The sequence below is a fragment of the Lolium rigidum genome, unplaced genomic scaffold (genome assembly GCF_022539505.1).
Source record: "Lolium rigidum isolate FL_2022 unplaced genomic scaffold, APGP_CSIRO_Lrig_0.1 contig_42008_1, whole genome shotgun sequence".
Classification (NCBI taxonomy): domain Eukaryota; kingdom Viridiplantae; phylum Streptophyta; class Magnoliopsida; order Poales; family Poaceae; genus Lolium; species Lolium rigidum.
Window position 1 is genome coordinate 28157 of NW_025900526.1, and position 14732 is coordinate 42888.

Here is a 14732-nt window from a genome sequence, read left to right on the forward strand (position 1 = left end):
TCTTCTGCTTATGTGCCTGAGGGTTTCTGTGAAAATGAACTTGATGAGTTCCTAGTGTATAGTCTGCGGCGGAGATTTTGATAGGTTCTGCTGAAATGCTCCTGTAATCTGGTTCATCTATAGACCGCATGAACTTGTGAACTCACTCGGTGTAAGTACTAAGTCAGGTCATTCACACGAAGTCACGAATTCCATTGAACATTTTAATTGACAAAAACTTCATTTAGATTGGTCCCCTTCAGAGGATGATGGGCTGACGGCACGGTTGGCAACGGGACAGACGGGAGACGAACTGCTTTTTTTTTTTTTTTTTTTTTGAGAAATAACGGCTGCCTTTAATTAAACATCAACATCCGATGCTACAATGTTCAATACAAATACTCGGGGAGATCCCATCCAGATATCACTCAACTTATTTCCGCAGCCTTTTTTTGCTAAACGATGCGCAACACCATTACATGATCGTCGCACGTGGGTAACTAAAGATTCCTCAAACTCACCCAGAAGCAGCTTGATATCTTCAACCAGAGGACCGTGAGCAGATCGGTCCACTTCCCTATTATTCAGCTTCGACACAGCACCAGCACAGTCCATGTCCAGAACTAGCTTTGAAATTCCCACCTCCTTTGCTAGAAGAACCGCCCTCCGAGCCGCTAGTAACTCAACTCTTTCTGGATCGTCCACGTGAGGGAAAAAATGGCATGCACATGCAATATGTGCACCATGGTGATCACGAACAATCACACCTCCGCCTCCATGGTTATCCTTCTTTGAGAGAGCCCCATCTGAATTAACTTTGTGCCAACCCGGTTTTGGAGGTAGCCAGTGCTCCTCCGCCTGATTCCCAGGTACCGCGACAGGTGTCTTCAGAGATCGCCACTCCTCCGCCAACACAACAACCCGCTGAGCAATACTCTCCGGGCTTTCAATCATCGGTTCATTTCTAGCATCATTCCTTGCTAGCCACAAATGATATAGAGCCATTAGGTACATCGCCAATTCCTGTTCTGCCATCCGCCCGAACAGATTCAGCAGCCAGTGCTGTAGCTCACGAGGGGATCTGCATTCTCTCGGCGGAGCCTGTAGTCCTAGCCCAGTACGTCCCCTGATGTCTTCCCAGACATGTACCGAATGTGCACACGACCAGAAACGGTGCAGGATAGTTTCCTCCCTGTTGCATGCAATGCACTTGACGCCTTCTTTTATTTTGCGTGTCCTCAACTCCTCCCCCACTGCCAAGGAATTTTTCACCAATCTCCATCCATGAACTTTCACTTTTCCTGGAACATTTGCAGACCATAGTGACAGCCATCCTTGGTGCTCTGAGACATTAAGAGAAGAGCTCGCTGTACCAGCCGCCGCCGCCTTGAGTTGCCTCTTCAGGTGATATGCCGATCTTACACTGAAAACACCATTCTTGGTGTAATTCCATGCAACATAGTCTTCGGATCCAGCTATACCCACTGGTATCTTCAGTATATCTTCGACATCCGCCTGATAAAACATCTCATTCAACTTTTCAGCATCCCATCCTCCTCCATCTGGTAATAAGAGTTCATTCACCTTCTCCACATGTTTGTCTGGCTTAATTCCCATAGGCCTTTTGAGGGATGACCTTGGAATCCAATTCTGATTCCATACGTCAATATTATTTCCGTTGCCCACCCTCCAGATTAATCCCTCCTTCAGCAGCTCCCTACCATGTACAATGCTTCTCCATGTATACGAAGCCCGCTTCGGGCATCCCGCACTCAGAAACTTCCCGTCCTTGAAGTAGCGGGCACGTAGTACCCTGGCACATAGTGAATCTGGTGCCGATACCAGCCTCCACGCCTGTTTTGCTAGCAGAGCTTGATTGAAATCATAGTAGTCCCTAAACCCCATACCTCCACTGCGTTTTGAGGCACACATCTTCTCCCAGCTTAACCAATGGACACTCCTCTTTCCTTTCAAATCCCCCCACCAGAAACCTGCAGAGATCGATTTCAAAGTGTTGCATTGCCCTTTTGTTAACTGGAAACAACCCATCGTGTATGTTGGCACAGCCTGTAGCACCGATTTCACCAAGATTTCTCTCCCCGTCTTGGACAAGCCCTGTCCCTTCAACCCAGCCACCTTCCCCCTTGATCGATCACTCAAATGTTTAAAAGCACCGTTCTTGGACCGGCCAACTACCGTAGGCAAACCAAGGTATCGTTCTGAAAGCGCTTCACATTGGATGCCCACCTTATTCTTGAGCAGCGTCTTTACTGTAGCAGTAGTCCCTTTACCAAAGTAGATTGAAGATTTCTGCAAGTTGACCCGCTGACCCGAGCACGCTTCATATCGCTGTAGAATCCCTCTCAAAGCCTCCAGATTACCAGTGCTAGCCTCCAGAAAAACTACACTGTCATCCGCGAATAACAAATGTGTCACAGTTGGTCCGTCCCTTCCAAAACCCACACCCGACACCGCTCTATCCAACTGTGCTTGGCGAAGGAGTGCTGAGAAGCCCTCCACACAAAACAGGAAGAGATAGGGCGACAGCGGGTCTCCTTGCCGCAGACCCCGGGAAGGCCGAAAGGAACCAGACAGACTCCCATTTAGTTTGACGGAGAAGCGAACCGTACGAACACATCTCATGATCATATTCACCCAAGCCTGAGAAAAACCCATCTTTAGCATCATCCTTTCAAGGAACGCCCACTCAACGCGGTCGTACGCCTTCATCATGTCTAACTTCACGGCACACAGCGGCTGCTTCCTTTTCCTTGTTCTGATTGCGTGTACACACTCATAAGCAATGAAAACATTGTCCGATATCAGCCTTCCTGGTACAAAAGCGCTTTGTTCTTCAGATATTAAAATTGGGAGAACACCCTTTAGCCGATTCGCGAGCACCTTTGAGGAGATCTTATATAGTACATTACATAGGCTGATCGGTCGAAATTGACTGAGAAGTTCCGGTGCATTGACCTTTGGTATGAGAACCAAAATTGTATCATTGAAGTCTGCCGGGCATTCCTTCCCCGCCAAAAAATCTCTCACCGCCTGGCATACCATCGGCTTCAGAAACGACCAGTGTCGTTGATAAAACAGCGCCGGCAACCCATCTGGCCCCGGTGATTTGGTCGGACCCATATGGAATAATGCCTCTGTAATTTCTTTGTCGGTAAACCCTGCCGTCAGGGCTAAATTCATGTCATTGGTCACTGTCCCATTTATCAAGTCCAGGACCTGGTCGCCACCATCAGAGCCCTCAGAAGTATAGAGATTATGATAGAAGGCCTCTGCCAAACTACCCATCTCCTCATTTGTGGTGCACAACGACCCATCCTCCCTTCGAAGGGCTCGGACTGTATTTTTACGTCGCCGGTGCGAAGCTCGATTGTGAAAATACTTCGTGTTCTTGTCCCCTGCCTTCAGCCAATCTTGCCGAGACCTTTGTCTGTACATGATTTCTTCTTTCTCAAAAACGTCATGCAATTGCTTTTCCAACTCAGTAATCTGAGAGGATGTACCCTGCATACGGGCAGCAACCCGAGCACACTCTAGTTGAGACTTCAGCCGTTTGATCTCAGCTTTAACTGAACCGAAGGTTTCAAAACTCCATTTTTTCATATCCGCCGATACCTCTCGGAGCTGTCTCCAGAGACCTTGAATTCCTTGCTCACCCCCAGACCGGTCCTCCCAGGATTTCTTAATCATTTCATCAAAACCCGCATGACGCAGCCACATTTCCTCAAACATGAAACCCCGCGAACGAGTTTTGTTTTGTGGGGGAGGATCCGCCGCAATTTTTACAAGCAAAGCCATATGGTCAGATTCCTCTGTCACAATGTGCTCAATGAACGTGAGAGGATACATTTCCAGGAACGCCGCCGTCGCCGTTCCCCTATCCAGCCTCACCTGTATATTTTCTCCTTCTCCTCTCTTATTGTTCCATGTGAAGTCATAGCCCTTATACCCCAAATCTACAAGGTTACAATCAGTCAGACATTCTTGGAAAGATTGCATGTGTGCCTGGTTTCGAGGGTTACCCCCCAACTGCTCATGCTGCATCAAAATCTCGTTGAAGTCGCCGGCACACAACCACGGTAGATCATCCTGTGATTTCAAATACCGCAGCGCCTCCCAAGTCTTGCTTCTGAGATCAGCCCGTGGCTCTCCATAGATGCCAGTAAATCTCCACGTCTTATTACGACACAGATCTTCGCGTCTATGTAATACTGACACCATGGCCTGACCGAAACCTCCACTCCCTCTCTCCACCATAACGCCAAACCGCCACTCCTTCCCTGGCAGCTCACTGCCACTCCATTTGAAAAGCCCAGACTCCATTTAATTCTCTCCATCTCCTTGTCCCTCTTTTTTGTTTCACAGAGGAAAACCACCGCCGGGTTGTATGACCTACAGAGGTCACGGAGTTCGCCTACTGCCGCGTCCAACCCCAGTCCACGACAGTTAAGGCTTAGGAGATTCATTGTCCCCGGCGGCCCTGAGCCGCAGGGTCCGCCACGGGGTCTTCTATTCTGTCAAACACTGACGCAGTCCGGTTCCTTCCTTGCTCTTCACCCACCTCCTCTATTCTGTAAAAAACCGAGTTTGTTCTCTGCCTCTTTCCCGCCGATTCTGAGCTTCCTTCTTCAATTACTTGAACCGCCACCGGCATCCATACCTGCTTGGTTCCTCTCTTTCTATTCTTGGTACCCTGTGGTACAATGGGTTTATCAAAACCCGGCAGATCAGATTGATTCCTTGGACGCCTTGTGAATGTTCCTCTCTGATTCTTCGGGGCCGAGGCCAAGGGAGCCTTGTCAGCTTGTTGTTCCCCCGATTGCATCCTGTGATGCTTAACAGGGCTTGAAACCTCCGCTCTATCACGTCGCTGCTCATTCCCACCGGTGTGGGAGGAGCTCGAGTAGTCAAAATAGTCATAGTCCCGAGAGAGGTTTCTCCTAGGCGGAATATTTCTCACAGATGCCATGCCTCTCCCCCTTGATTCTGACTCAGTAGACCTGCTCCCATAGCTTCCAGATGAAACTGTCGGCCGTGGAGGAGCCGGCGGCTTCAGATTGCGCCCTGGTGAGGCCCTGAGCCACTCCCCCCATTGTTTCACTTCCTGCTTCTCCGCAGGACAGAAATCCTCAGGATGCACAAGACAGCCACAGTCAAAACAGAAATGAGGGATTTTTTCATACTTCAAATCATACCAGATACCCTCCACCTCCTTCTCTGATTCTTTCACACTTACACCTCTAAGCAGAGGTTGATCCACTCGCACTTGCACTCTAATCCTCAGGTCCTTTCCCCACGCCATGCCTTCTTCATCAACATCGGCTGCAATATATTTTCCGATCCATCCTCCAATCAGTTTAGCAAAGAACAGGTTCATCATGTCCATAGGAAGATCTAACACTCTTACCCATATCTCCACTGTATCAAACACCATATCTGATGGCCTGACAGAACCTGAATATTCCTTTAGCAAAACCATCTGAAAGTCGAACTGCCAGGGGCCATTGTTCATTGCATGTTTCCAATCCCCCTCTGAAGCAAAGCGAACGACGAATCTATTGTTTCCAATATCCCTAAACTGCGCCATCCGATGGAGCCCCCACGCCCGTGTCATCGCTCGATCTAGGGCACCAATAACAAGTTTTCGTTGAGAGCACACTTTACCTACTGCTGCCCAGCGTGGTCGAGGAATCTGCGCCGTGTCAGTCCCACGGATGATCAGCCCAGTGGCTTCCTTGTCCGTCAACAACAGATCTCCTAGTTTCGCCGATAGCCCTGCAGCGAGATCCTCCGCTCCCGACTTGCCTGGGGACTTTGATGGCGTCCTTGACGAACCACCACCTCTCCCCGCAGATCTGGACAGAGTAGCCATGAAGAAACTTACACCTCACACCCTCCCGAGCACCTGGACTCCGGAGACCTTGCACACCAAACGCGCGAGGGCGATCTTGCCGTCAAGATCGATCCCGCCGTCGAGCACACCACCCGCCGGACGCAAAACCCTAGCCAAACACGATCGCCTGGATGATCGCCCTAGGATAACTTCCGTCTTTTGGTGGACCCTCATACGACGCCGCAATTGCTTTTGGATACACACGACAGCCGGCACCACGGGGAAGATCCAGCTAAACAGAGTGGCGATTTACACAAAATAACCCAAAATTGAAAGAAAAGCACAGACCCTCCGGTGAAACTATTTCACCAATCTAACCCTTTTGTGTGGCGCCCCTCCCACGGGCGCCACACATGCCCATGTGGCGCCTCTGGCTCTGGCGCCACACACCCATCCGACGTGGCCCGTCGACGCTGAGCTGGTGACCCCGATCCGACGTGGCAACACGAGTGGCGCCTCTCTGGACGGCGCCACACTTTGAAAGTGTGGCGCCCCTGGCAGGGGCGCCACACATTCACTTAAGTTTGGGCGCCGCGCACGCCCAGCCCGACCCTCTTCTTTCTTTCTCTTCTTCACTCCCTCCTCCTCAACCCGGTTCTCTCTCTCCTCCCTCCCCCCCACCAAATCCACCACCAAATCGTCAGATCTGTCCGTGGAGATCGTTCCCCATCCATTTGTCAAGGTAATCTCCTTCAAATCTTCTCCATTCATCCACTAATTTCATAGATCGGGCTAGATTTGGACATGAACCCTAGACATGTTTTTTTCTTTTGTGCACTCTCTATTGTATTGTTTGTGTTGGAGATGGTAGCCTCATGTATGCATGTGTTTGAACCATAGATTTGTAGAAATCTACATATGAAATTTCACATGTATGTGTATGAACTCTATGTATGTATGTGTATGTATGTGTATGAACTCACATGTATGCCTAGTATTTGTGATGGAGTAACTCATATTTGTTAGTTGAATGGATCGTAATATGGTTCAAAAATGTAAACATGTAGGATGGCCGGTGCCGGTGGACGGGGAAGGGGCGGCCGCCGCGGTCCTGGGCGCCCCGGGCCGGGGAAGGGGCCGCCGCGGTGGAGCAAGCAAGGGCCCCACGATCACCGTCACCGCATCCTCCTCGTCTTCGCATGACGAACGGCTGCTTCGAGTTCCTCCTCCGCATCGACGACGACCCACTCGGCATCAAGCGGCTACCGGACAAGTTCGCCGAGTTCGTCGACGGCCACGAGCCGGCACACTTGCAGCTACGGGAGGCTAGCCGCAACTTCCGCCGCCGGTCCGTGGAGGTCCCGTTCGATGGGCAGGGCAAGATGTACCCGCACACGGGGTGGGACAAGTTCGCCCGTGACCTCCACCTCGAGCCCGGCTGCCGGCTCACCTTCCTGTACGAGGGGGACGGCGACATGATCGTCAAGGTGTTCGACGACACCGCCTGCCGTGTGCACTACCCCCACACCGGCGAATCCGGCTCCGACACCGATATTTAGATCGTCGAGTGTTGTCAACTCTATCTTCGTTGCTTCGTGTTGTTTGAATGCTTTCTTAAATTGTATGAAACTATGTGCTACGATGTTAGGTTTGATGATGTTATGTCCATGATGTGTGTACAAAATGGCTGTTGATATGATGTGTGTATGACATAGCTTTTGACATGATGGGAGTTTTGTTGGAATATGGTAGGATTTTCGATGGTTTTAACACATGTCAATGAGTGGCGCCCTTCCCACTGGCGCCACATTGCACAGTGTGGCGCCCGTGGCATCGGCGCCACACATGCATGTCTAATTGCCCAAAACATACTGTAAGACAAATCGTCTGGGACTTAGCCGTTTTGGCGAGGCTCTTTGTGTGGCGCCGGTGCCACGGGCGCCACACAAAGAGGTTCGCCAAAACGGCTAAGGACTTATCGTCCGGAGCCCCTGGATGTTTTCGACCAAATAGCTCATATAAGTTGGCATGTGTGGCGCCGATGCCACGGGCGCCACACTTGCACTTGTGGCGCCAGTGAGAAGGGCGCCACACATGGGCTTGTGCTAAAACCATGAAAAATCCTACCATATTCCAACAGTTTTGACAACAAGAACATTGCACTGAATATGTACCATACATTGACACATCATAATGGTTCAAATGACAAATAAGGTTCGACGACATCAAGGTTTCAATTACAATAAGGTTCAACGACACGAAGGTTCGAGAAGATCAAGGTTCAGACAACATAATGGTTCGACAACAAGAACATAGCCAAAGGGACATCACCGCGTCGCAAAGGCTCCCTCCCCCTTGCCTTCTTCTTCTTAGCTTCTTCAGCCAATTCTTCCTTCTCCCTTAAGTCACGAGCCAACCGAACGACCGAATCGAAGAAGTGGTGGCGCTCCTCCGTCTTTGCGGCTTCCGCTTGAGCTCTCTCCTCCTTGATGCGTTCAGCCTCCCTAGCCACCTCCTCTAGGTGCATCCTATTGGCCCTCTCCTCGCAATTTGCTCAAGTTGGCAGCTCCTCAGGAATTTTATCCGTGCCTCGCGGTCCCGTTCGGCCTTCAGACTTGGCATTCCTCCTCTTGTGGAACAATATGTATTCCTCATACTCGTTTTTGCATACGGGCACTCTCCGCCATCTTCTTGTCTTCCTCCTCCTTCTTCTTCCTCTCTAGTTCTTCCTTCTCCTTCTTCCGCACCGTCCTTACCGCCTCCTCCCAAACGGACTCCTCCTTCTCATTGCCCTCCCATGCTCCCTTCCCCTTGGTGGGTTGAGTTGCCATACCTCGTAAACCAAATTGAAAAACCAAAGTTAGTCATGGAATATGAAAATAGAAAGTACAATGCAATTAGTAACTTTGAGACACATACGGATAAGGCCCCGCTAGGTATCGTAGCATACTAGCACCGCGACGGCCACCTCTACTAATCCCTACGTGAATCCTTTGTTGCCTTGGAGCTTGTCGCCATTGTGGTTGATGCCTTGAGGCTTGTTGCCTTGGAGCTTGTTGCGTAGGAGCTTGTTGCCGTTGGGCTTGTGTGCTTGGAGCTTGTTGACGCGTTTGGGTTGGAGGAGGTTGACGCGTTTGGCTTGGAGGAGGTTGACGCGTTTGGCTTGGAGGAGGTTGACGCGTTTGGCTTGGAGGAGGTTGACGCGGTTGGCTTGGAGCTTGTTGGCTTGGAGCTTGTTGGCTTGGAGCTTGTTGGCTTGGATAGTGGCCTAGCTCCAAGAAGTAAACTTTTGCCACCATCAACCACGGCTCCATCCGCAAGACTAACATCACGGAACAATGGTACCCGGATATCCCGTCCGGTTACCTTCTTGAAGATCTCGGCTCTTTCGGCTTCCTTAGCCGTGAAGCCATCCTCGTCAACCTCCTCTTCGGGTCCATCATCATCCGAGTCCGACGCATAGCATCGGGAATAAGGAATGGAGTGGTCCATCTCCTCTTGCGTCCAATATTTATCCAAATCACCCACATTGTTGCCATTCATCTCGAAACAATCATCACCATCGTCATGCTCATCATACTCATTATCCAACGGAGGTTGTTGGGCAATGGGAGATTGGACAATGGGAGATTGGGTGGCCTCTTCTTGGCTCATGGGTGGAGGAGTCCTCTCTCGAACGGGGGAGGAGGGCCGGTTAAGGTCAAGCTCGATACGAGCCTCAACCGTCTTGGTTACAAACAACTCCAAAGCCTTATCTTGTGACCCGGCCACCGTCTCCTTGTAAATGGACCAACGTTGCTCGGAGTTGATACGCATTATCTTCCAACGGGTGTGCATTCCAAACCCCACATTATGCCTTCCCTCTAGCTCAATACCATCATTTGGCTCATTCCAATTCAACTCAACCCTAACTTGTGCTACCACCTCCGCAAAGCTAGGGCTAACGTCAAACACCAAGTCAACCTCTTCCGGGTCCGGCTCTATGTTTCCCTTCAAGTAAGCATCCTTGTCCACATGATGAACATGAACAATTCTTTCCATCCCCCTAGCATAATGGGAACAACACATACACACATGTGTTCATTAGATACCATAATCAACATAATCTACCCATACAAACTAGCACACTACCATTTCTTCTACTTCAACAACCCTAACATCCAACCAAATCCATCTCCACCCTCAAATCAACCAAATCCACATCTAGGGTTTCACATATAGATTGGAGCAAATACACAAATCAATGGATGAAAAGAGGGGAAACGGAGGAGATTACCTCAAGCAACGAGTTGGGAACGATCTCCACGGACAGATCTGACGATTTGGTGGTTGATTTGGTGGGGGAGAGGGGGAGAGACAAAACCGGGCGCCTTTGGAGGAGAGAAGAAGAACAGAGAAAGAAAGAAAGAAGAGGGTCGGGCTGGGCGCGCGCGGCGCCCAAACTTAAGTGAATGTGTGGCGCCCCTAGTATGGCGCCGTCCAGAGAGGCGCCACTCGTGCTGCCACGTCGGATCGGGGTCACCAGCTCAGCGTCGACGGGCCACGTCGGATGGGTGTGTGGCGCCAGAGCCAGAGGCGCCACATGGGCATGTGTGGCGCCCGTGGGAGGGGCGCCACACAAAAGGGTTAGATTGGTGAAATAGTTTCGCCGGAGGGCCAGTATGTGCTTTTCTTCCACTTTTGGGTTATTTTTGTGTAAATCGCCGAACAGAGTCTAGTTCTGAACATAGATAAGGTGATAATTAATTATTTTAGAGTGGATTTTACTTTTTACCCTCTAGCGATTGAAAATCCGCATAGATTATCCTTTTTGATTTTTGAATATCTAAAACCCTTGTTTTCTAATGCGTGTCTATTTAGTAAGGTGTGAGATGATGACTGAAATTTAAAATATCAAAACGAGGACGACGAATGGAATGTATTGATGAGAGAAGACTAGAGTTAATCAGCTGATGCTCTCCAATCTTAACATATTTTGTCACGCCAAAGGTAAGTAAAATCGTGTTCAAAGCCTAATTTGATCCAATCTTTACATACTTTTTCCTTCCTTGATCCATATTTTTTGTCAGCTAAAATCATGCTTGAAGGCTTCCTTGATAGGTGTTCACAGCCTTATTTGATATGTTATTTTGGTAGGACTTTTAATAAATGGGGTCACAAACACAAAACTATAGGATAAAAATAAAATTTTCTCATTACTTTATATGATGTGGATTATTGGATTTAGTTCTTCAGGATTGGTAGAAATCAGACGGCTGATTTTTATTATGTCTCAGTTTACTTCATCATTGAATTTATCTCGTGATTCGTGATTTTTATTAGGGTGTGTTTATGTCTCGGTTGACTGAGATTTTTTCTTAAGTCTCAGTCAACTCAGAAAAGTGCAACTGCAGTTCAAAAAAAAGTGCAACTCAATCCAGTTGCACATTTCTGGTAGAAAAGTGCAATTGCACTTTTTTAATAGAAAAGTGCAACTCAAGTAATTTTTTGTAAGTGACTTAGACTTAAGAAAATCTCAGCAAAACCGTTTTTATTACGTCTTAGTTAACATCATAGCGTGATTTTTCGTACGTCCTAGTGAACACCATAGCCATTGAATTAACCTCGTGATTCATGCGTGATTCATGCCAATATGATAGTTACATGTGGGTTTCTCTAGTTGTAGATGGAACCGAGATTTTTCTAGTTGGAAGTAGGTTGCAGTTTTCTAGTTGCAAGTGAAATGCAAGTTGCAACCAAGATGTTTTCCGAGTGATTCTGAATTTTCTTCAAGATATCTGCTCCGTTGAATTTGCTTTAAAATCCTGTTGGCCTATAAGTTGCAACTCACTTGTAACTGAGATTTTGATGATTTCAGATGACGGAGAAGTCTCTTGGCATCCCTTAGTTCTTCTACTCTCGATGGAGTTGAATTAAGCAAATCCGAAAGTTCAATTTCTTTTATCTTGAGAAACTAGCTCCAAATCATTACAAATTAAGTAAGCACAAACCGAATTGTATAGTTCAATCCTTGACTCGACGCAGTCCGAGCTTTGCCCAATTTTCTCGGTATAAGCTGAGCTGAGGTAGTCTGGCGCGCTCGAACTTTGACTACTTTGCAACTATAGAGTATAGACACAGTTAAGCAAGATATATACGGACACCACCGCCATGACACCGGTTCTAAAGCAAAGTAGTAGTAGAGCATTAGCATTTAGCAGATGCGCGTACAAGATATACAGTACGTGTGGCAGAACAGCAGAACGAAAGATACACAAAGTTGGGAAATAAAAGTTGGAAAATAAAAGGCTCTACTGCGCTACCACTACTAGTATTAGTTTATTTTGCTTCTGCTGTCCACATGGACTGACGGCATATGCATGGCAGGAGGGCACGATACGTGTCTACGTGCGCCACGCCGGCCGGCCCGCCGCTCACATCCTGCCCTTGCGGTGGGCGCAGGACGAGCCGGCGCAGCCCTCCACGCACTTCTCGACTCACTTGTCCACCCGCTCCGCCGCGCGCTCCCTGGCCAGCCGGTCCTTCTCCTCGAAGTAGACGGACGCCGCCTTCTCCGCCGCTCGCTCCTTCACCGCGCGCTCGTCGTCGCCGCCCAGCCGGACGGCGTGGCCTGCTCCCTCGTGCGGCTGCGCTCCCGAGCTCAGCGTCAGCTTCTCCTTGATCGCGCCCGTCATGTTGCCCAGCGCCCCGAACAGGCCGGTTCCCTGCTGCTGACCCCTGCGTTACAGCAAAATGTATGTGTAAATATGATTGTCGAACTCGAACACCTGAACTGAACTCGCAAGATCAAACGAGTCGACAGTGGTGAGTGGCATACCTATCGAAATCGTGGGCGCCGGTCGTCTCCCTGGCCTTGTCGGCGGCGGTCTGCGAGGTCGCCATGGTCCTCTCCTTGGCCTGCTGGGCGGTCCCCTTGGTGGCGTCGGCGTACTCGCTGGTCTTCTGCTTGGTCGTATCCGTTGCCTGCCTCGCCTTCTGGGCGGTGGCGTCCTTCATCTCCTGCGCCTTCTGGGCGGTGGTGTCCTTGGCCTCCTGCGTCTTCCCGGCCAGAGCGTCCTTGTACTCCCCGAGCTTGTTCTTGGTGGCCTCGGCGGTCTCGCTCGTCTTCTGCGCCACCGTGTCCTTGGCCTCCGTCGCCTTCTCGGCGGTGTAGTCCTTGTACTCGCCCAGCTTGTTCTTGGTCGCCTCCGCCGTCTCGCTCGTCTTCCGCGCGAGGCTGTCATTGGTCTCCCTGGCCTTCTCGCCGGTGTAGTCCGCCGCCTGGTACGTCTTCTCCGCAGTGGTGTCCTTGGCGGCGCCGAACGTGCGGCCCACCGCGCTCGCGATGGACCCCAGGATGCCGCCACCTCCGGCGCCGGCACCGTGAGTGTTGTCGGCGTGGGCACCGACGCCGTGCTCCCGTTCCGCGCGGGCGCGCGCGATCTCGTCCGCGGCGCGCAGGGCGTCCTTCTCCGCCTGCATCACGCGCTCGTCCCGCGACCGGGCGATCTCCTCCGCCGCGCTCCTCGCGGCCGCCTCCGCACGCGCCTCTCTCTTGTCAGCTTGCCTGGACGACATGGTCGCTGGTCGGTGTGGTTGAACTTCTCTGGAACTTGTTGGCTCGTGCTAGTGTACTTCAGTGCTCGCTGTGTTTGCAGTACGCAAATGACTGACTGAGCTAGCGTTTCTGCGAGTGAAGTATATACTCCGGCGAGCGTAATGTGAGGGTGCCACGTACGTCTGGGAGATGGACGCGTGTGCCTCGTATTCCGAAACAGGTCTCGGTGACGCATGCGTGAAGAAGACACGTGCCTCCTTCGCGGCGACGCCGTTTGCTCGAGCTGCTTCCATGGGCTTCTACAGTTGCCTTGTGGATGGAAGTGCAATGCCATGATGCGCTGGGGCCTTGGGGCGGGAGGCTTCCAAAACGTTTGTGCGCGAGAGGTGTCATGGTGTTTGGATAGGATCGTGGTCGGCGGATAAGTCGGGATCCAAGGCCCAGAAGAGGACGGCGCATGTCGCCAGCATTTCATGGACACGCGTCTGTCAGCCCAAGAATATAGGCTTAGTGCGGCTTCATTGCATGGGCCGAATCGAGCAGAGCAAAACCATGTTCTAAAATCCTTTGTGTTTTTTATACTCTAAAATCCTTTGTTTCTTTACTGTGTATTTAGTTTTTATAAAGAAAATATATTAATATCACACCGGTATGGTGGAAATTACACCCACCAAGAAGATATGGAACAAAAAAATCTAACTACGACAATCACTCGTATCAGTAGCACTCCACCCAACACCAAACATAAAACCTGATGACATTGTCCGATCAAACAACTTAGGTTTCACCATGAACGAAATCCGAGTTTACAAAATAATACCTTTAGCAATTCTATTGTCAGGTATAATCAATAATGATTTTCAACCTGAAAATTGTGGCTCAGTACTCGAGGAGCATAAACAAAATTGTGGCCCTCCAGTGATGCCGGCTCCCCTTGCCGAGGCCACCGCTGCAAGTAGCAAAACACCCGACGCACAAGTATAACATGTTCGAAATGGACATGACCATCTGTTGAATATATAAGCAAATATCCATATGAAATAATCCGTACAAGTAATTGATAAATCATGACTATGAAAACAACAAATAAACTAATCGTGCAGACTAGTAACATAGATGAACAGATCACGTCTAAACAAGATAAACCGATCGCATCTACCACATAAACTAGAAGAAGGAACTCTAACATAAACTGAAAGAGAAACGACAAGATCACATACTTCGCAGCGGCGTCGTTGTCACCCATGTTGAGGTTGTCGAAAAACTCGCTGAGGTCCGGGAAGAAGTTGTCGGTGTGGAGGAACTCGTCGTCCGATGACGACGTCGTGATGCCAGTAGTCGCGCCTAAGCGCTCCCCAAAAACCT

The 14732-nt window shown here is 49.9% G+C and overlaps 1 protein-coding gene across 1 annotated transcript; it reads right to left on the reverse strand.

Annotated features, from left to right (window-relative positions):
• Positions 1-12306: 12306 nt before the first annotated feature.
• Positions 12307-13387, reverse strand: LOC124681413 (late embryogenesis abundant protein 17-like). The gene is made up of 2 exons (XM_047216336.1): positions 12644-13387; positions 12307-12537 (listed from the first exon to the last, which is right to left on the reverse strand). The coding sequence occupies exons 1-2, from the start codon at positions 13385-13387 to the stop codon at positions 12307-12309; spliced, it is 975 nt and encodes a 324-aa protein (XP_047072292.1).
• Between the last annotated feature and the right edge of the window lie 1345 nt (positions 13388-14732).

What these genes read in the sequence shown, in the direction of transcription:
- LOC124681413 (XM_047216336.1), bottom strand. Translation starts at nt 13,387, where the DNA reads ATGTCGTCCAGGCAAGCTGACAAGAGAGAGGCGCGTGCGGAGGCGGCC. An exon ending in CCCACGATTTCGATAGGTAT is followed by an intron (nt 12,538 to 12,643) that starts GCCACTCACCAC and finishes AGGGGTCAGCAG; the next exon opens with CAGGGAACCGGCCTGTTCGG.